Consider the following 5,935-nt stretch of genomic DNA (forward strand, 5'->3'; position numbering starts at 1 on the left):
AGCTGCTCTCAGAGCGCTCCAACGTCCAGCCGGTGGCTCTAAGGGCTCCACACTACGAGGCTGTTTCAGTTCTGCAGAGCAGAAGGCCAGCGCCGCTCCAAGGCACACGCTGCTGAGGACCAGCTTTCGCTGCGGGAAGCAGCGGCTTTGGAACCACCACAGCAGAAGACTGAGGAGGAACAAAATACAGAAACCACTATCGTTGTTACTGTGAACACAGCGCTGCTGTGGACAGGTAACTGGGAAAATGGGCGTTTTCCTAGAGTCTGCAGTCTTTAGCGCACCAAAAGAGGCTCAGCGAAACAAGCTGCTCATGTCACGCTGCAGCAAAGGCAATAATGTCTTTAAAGACAGTCTGAGCAATTCAGCAGAACTGACCAGCACGTACATTCTTGAGAAGAGACCTTCAATGTCAACTGGCACACAACTATCGTCTTCACGTTTGCATTCATCTTCCCCCCACTCACAACAAATTCAGAGTGTACACAGTCCAGGAAAACCTGAAACGCTCTGAAAAGAACACCACTAAGAGTTAAAAAAGAAGCATCCTTCTGTTTTCTTTAAACCTGTGAAGCCTCAAACTGCTCATAAATCGACAGTTAAAACATGGAAACAACAAATCATTGATGAAGAACTGGCTTTCATGTCATCTGTGACACTACAGAATTGATTTGTGTTCAAAACAAAATCCAACTGTGACATTCACATGCTTGAAAACTTGGTAACTTTAAAGTCATATCTAAACACTGCAGGTCCTCCCTGTAGGTCACAGGTTTATCACTGATAATAATTTATTATAATCATACTTTCTGTTGTGAGTATGAATGTTTAACAGAAATCACGCTGTGAATGTAACACTTCACCACTTTCTTGGTTTTTTAGAAGCCGCACTTAGACACTAACCCTAAAGGATCTGCTAAAACCACCAACTTAGCCAGTTACACAAACACAAGTACCCTCTTTCCGTAACTGGAGGAAACTGGGACATCAGTGTCACCGACTGCATTGTCCAGCGAGGCTAGGCAGGATGTCGGTTCCTGACACTCAAAGCATCAAGGCCAAAACAACCGCCAATCTGAGCAGCGCCCAGGAAGGGATTCTTTCGGTAGCCACCTCTCGTCAGCAGCCAGCCTCAAAGCGTGTACGCGGGGGCGGTTACATACCTTCCACACTGGAGACAGGACCTCAGAGGTCCTAGTCCTTATTTTTAAGGCTCTTTGTCAGTACAGACACGTGCAAAGTAAACAATTTTATCCAACTCTAGCCACGTAGTCTGTTAATATAAAGGTACCCCTCACAATTTCGCATGACACGCAGCTTCAGGCTGCTCCTGAGATCAAAGCGAGTTGCTACAGGAAACTACTTCTATTTGCAAGTCACCCTTGGTAATGAACTTTTCTCTATATGTGCTTTAAAGCATCAGCCATAAGGATCTGGGACATCAGCTATACTGTTCCTAGTACATACAGAAATTCTCAATATGCTACGACTTCCTATTTTTTCCAGCTCTAGAGGAAGAGGGTACATTTACTACCTACTACTAATTTATGCTAAACAATACGGAGCACCAGCTGTCTGGCAAGATGACAAGCCCCTTCCCCACCCCAAATCCTTGACTTAAGCGTTCCATCCACATCACTGTTCCCAACACCAATGACCTTTTGTAAGGGTTTGCACTTTTTTTGTAGAAAAGCATTTAAACATCTTTAGGCCATAGAATCAGAATCAAGAAATCAAGAATCAGAAAATAAAAGATTTCCAAAACAAACCTGCACTTTCAGAAAGTCCAACGGAACAGGCACGCAAGCATGTTTCGCAGCACTTGCCGTGTCTAACACAAATACTAATAACCCCGTATCCATTACCAAGAGGATGGCGACGTGAAATCGAAAGGCAGGAACAGAGCACTGCGTATCTAATTCCAGACACCTGTAGTTGAATCACACTTCACAACAAGGCAAGCACGGTAGCAATTCATTTGAGCTTGAAAAAAGTCATCGCCAGTTTCCACAAGTCAACACACACTAAGACCTTAAATCAAGTCTGTGAACAATGAAGCCGAGTTTTCCTTTTCAGTAATTTTATTCTAATGTGAAACATGAAGAAACAAGCACCCAAATAACTCCAATATAGTATGAAACTTTAATAAAAGTTGTTTAAAAAACAAAGAGCAAATTTTTAAAAATAAACTGAAAGGCTTGACTCCTAATCACACATCTTTCTGACATCAGCAAGAGTACTTTCAGACTTTCAAAGGAAAAAAGGAAAAAAAAAGAAACAAAGATCTGCTGTTGAAACATTACTCCCAAAGACTGTTGAAACGCATAACATGAAGCTTCAGAGACAGACAGTTTTATTAACAGGAGGCTTAATTTTGAACAGTATATACAAATCACATGACTTTTCCAAAGTTGGGACCACCTAGTAATCTGTCAAAACAAAATTATGCTAATGAATTACAGAAGCATCCGTGCAATGCGACCGCCTCTTTATTGAAGTACACCTTTGTACAATCCTTCCACACATTCCTGTACTGGGGAATCCTCTCAGGACGCAGCGCCGCACAGGTTTCCAGATCTCTCCTACACACCGCGGGAATAAAACTGTTGCCACTTGCACCTCTCGATTTTGCCTGACCATACACTTCAGTGCTCCATGATATGCAACACCAAAAGGCACTGGTTTTTTGTCCAAAAATCAAAACGGTTTAAAGTTTACTGTGTTTAAGTACAATGATTTGCAGGGAATAGCAGGATTTTTCAGACAATACCCAGGTCTTAAAATTTATCATTAGCTAAGCAAGGATGAACCAAAAAAAAAAATTTCTACTTTTCACACAAGTAATTTCCTTTCCAATTCTCTGTTATTCCATGGAAAGTTTTACTGCACAGCAAAGAAAATGGCAACTCTTTACAGACTTTGGATACAACAGCACAACTTTATTGCAAAAGTATATAGTAAACTCAGTATTTCCAAGTTTTGGGGAAAAATAAATTTTATCTCTGAATTCACCTATAGCAGCAATTCACGACAGAGCTGCTGAAGATACAAGTTTCTTTCACATATAAACTAATTGAAAACTTGAGCTGGACTCCAGTCTCCTACTAATCCTCACTACTGTGGTTCTCTTAGCAGAGACTCTAGGTAAGGAGTTGAGACCCACGAGAAACAAAACATCGATACCCAGCTAGCGTCAAAGCTCCTACCCGACTGATTCATGTGATCTTAACAAATCAAACTACTTAAACAAAACCGAGCATTTGCAAGTTGTTACTTCTGCTGCAAATGTTTAAGTGTACTATAAAACTGAATTGATAATGTTTGAGGTTAGCTATACTTGTGGCAAAAGTCTTATTCTGCACAGTTATAATTGCAACATATAAATAACTAAAGGTTATTCCACAAAGAACAGCTTGAATTTTACAGGATTCTGCTCATACTTAGAGGAATTAGTTTGGTAGACACATCAGCAACAGGCATAATTCAACTGTTCATACAGCGAGAAATCTTGGAAAAAATAAAGATACATACACAAAACAATTAATCTGTGTACACTGAGAATTCGTTCAGCTGCAGAGTAAAATCAGGACTTTAAACAAAGCTTTGACCTGTAAACAAAGCAAATTCAGCCAGCTTTTAACCGAGTCTAGAAAGAGCTATCGATTTTACAATGGCTTGCAAGAGCACCCACTGAAGAGCTTTGCTGACATCATCCACTCCCCTTACCCGAAACTACGTAAAACCAACCTCGGCTCCTCGATAAGCACTGTGCCCAGTAGAGTTTACCGAACCGCTACGATGAGTAAGAATCTGCCCGGCTTCTCCGCCTGTTTGTACGGGAAAATCCACTGCGCGTCCACCCTTGCAGTGTTGCTTATGTCACGGCTCACCCAGTGCTCTGCCTTACCAAAACCAACCTGCTTTACAACTCAAAACAATCCACAGGTTCTACCCTGGAAATACTACAAAAACCAATCCGGATGCATTTATCACAGCACTATGAATATCTATTCTACAACTACTTCATATTGACAGCTACCCTAAAACAAGTTTTACTTTCCGGGAGCCTATAGGCCTGTCATTTAAATCAACAACAGCTGCCATAGCTTCATCACGAGACTCGAATGCCACCATTGCTTCTCCAGTGGGCATGCCCTTTTCATTGTATTTTAAGCACACTGAACCAGGGATCACTTGGTAGCCATAAAAGAAATCCAAGATTTCATCCACCGAAACAGTAAAGGGCATATTTTGCACTTTAATGACAGTTGGTCCTGGCTTCCCAGACCCTGATCCGAACCCCGGGGGGCCACTAATATGTATATTTCCTGGTCCAGGTCCAAACCCTGGAGGTCCACTTAGATGTCCAAGACCACTAGCAATTCCTGGAGGACCAGCGCCAAAGGCAGGCGGTCCACTTAAATTGCCAGGACCGTTACCAAAAGCCTGAGGACCCCCTGCGAAACCTGCCGGTCCACTCAAATTACCAGGCCCGCCTGCAAAGCCTGGGACCTCGATACCTGCACCGGGTAAACCACTAGCTGCCACCGTAGGTATTCCTGGTCTAGAATCAGGAAAGCCCCCTATTCCAGGCGGTGGTAGAGGCGGACCAAAAGTGCCAGACCCGCTGAAGTTACCAGGGAAATTAAACGGAGGGCCGTTGTTTGCATCTTTTGCATTTCCCCCCAAGAAGGCGTGCTCATCCCCACCAGCACCCTGTGCTCCTGGCACAGCCGCATTTGCTTGTATCGGTATTTTCAGTATCTTTTTCCCTTGAGATGGTGGGTTTCTCTCAATATCTCTCATTTCTTCTACAGTTATCAAACGCAAAACAACATCTCTTCCATTCAGCTTTTTACGGTGCAAACGCTCTGCCTTACGAGCATCATCTTCAGCTTTAAACTGAACCAGTGCTTGTCCTAAACCTTGCCCGTTATTGTCAACAAGAATTTGTACAGAGTTTTCTTCTACTGCCAGTCCCTCTAGAAACTGAAGGATTTCCATTTTTGTGATATTGTATGGAATATTAGATATATGTGCACACAATTTTGGCGTGCCTGGTTCTCCCTCAGCATTCATGAGGATCTCTCTCTGGTCATAGTTGAAGTTCTGCAATCTCTTTCGAATCACATCTATCTTTTCTAACATTGCCTTTTTAGTAATTGGATGAACCTGAATGAACCGATTCCCTATGTACTGCTTATGATGACACAAAGCTGCTTTATAATCCGCTTCGTTCCTGAACTCAACAAAACCCTCGCCGATCGCCTTCCCGTTAGGTCCGTAAGCGATATAAATGCTGTCTTCAACTATATCCAGCTTTTTAAAAAAATCTATCACATGTTTGTTCTCCGATTCAAAGGGCAGACCTTTCAGATAGACACAGAAACCCTGCTCGTGGGGAGATCTCGACCGTGACCTTTTCTGTCCACCGGGAGACTTGGACCTAGAATGAGCCTGGGGGGGAGGAGGAGGGTGTGACTGCCCAGAGGGACCCATGGTTTGCTTGAAAGTTATGTGGCCTCCAGCAGCCACCCACTGCCTCTCTGTTGCAGGACTAACTTCAACATAGCGCTGAATCATCAGCATTCTGTTTCGCTTCAGTGCTTCAAATGTATCTTGAGGAGAAAAGAACTTAACTAGTCCATTTCCATTATTTCGACCTACATGATCCTTCAGCATATGGACTGCATCCACACGGAGCCCAAGGAAAAAGTCTTTCACATCAGATTCTGTTGCAGAAAAGGGCATTCCATGAACGCTGACATACAAATCGTCTGGATTGATTGGAATTGGCTTGACACTACTTTGAGAATTCATCTGGATAGGATTTACAGGATTCATGGGACCAATAAACAAAGGATTCAAGCCGCTGTTCATATTCACTGCTGCTCCAGACCCATTCATTCCAGTGGGTAAAGGAGCTACCGGTGGA

The 5,935-nt window shown here is 43.1% G+C and overlaps 1 protein-coding gene across 1 annotated transcript in view; it reads right to left on the reverse strand.

Moving 5' to 3' along the window:
• Positions 1-2,063: 2,063 nt before the first annotated feature.
• Positions 2,064-5,935, reverse strand: part of RBM12 (RNA binding motif protein 12) — a 9,291-nt gene continuing 5,419 nt past the window's right edge. Inside the window, exon 3 of the mRNA XM_010142465.1 lies at positions 2,064-5,935. This exon is cut by the window's right edge and continues 14 nt beyond it. Within this exon, the coding sequence (XP_010140767.1) occupies positions 4,036-5,935 (1,900 nt within the window). The 3' untranslated portion in view covers positions 2,064-4,035.

The sequence above is a fragment of the Buceros rhinoceros genome, unplaced genomic scaffold (assembly GCF_000710305.1).
Source record: "Buceros rhinoceros silvestris isolate BGI_N320 unplaced genomic scaffold, ASM71030v1 scaffold22448, whole genome shotgun sequence".
In the NCBI taxonomy this organism is placed as follows: Eukaryota; Metazoa; Chordata; class Aves; order Bucerotiformes; family Bucerotidae; genus Buceros; species Buceros rhinoceros.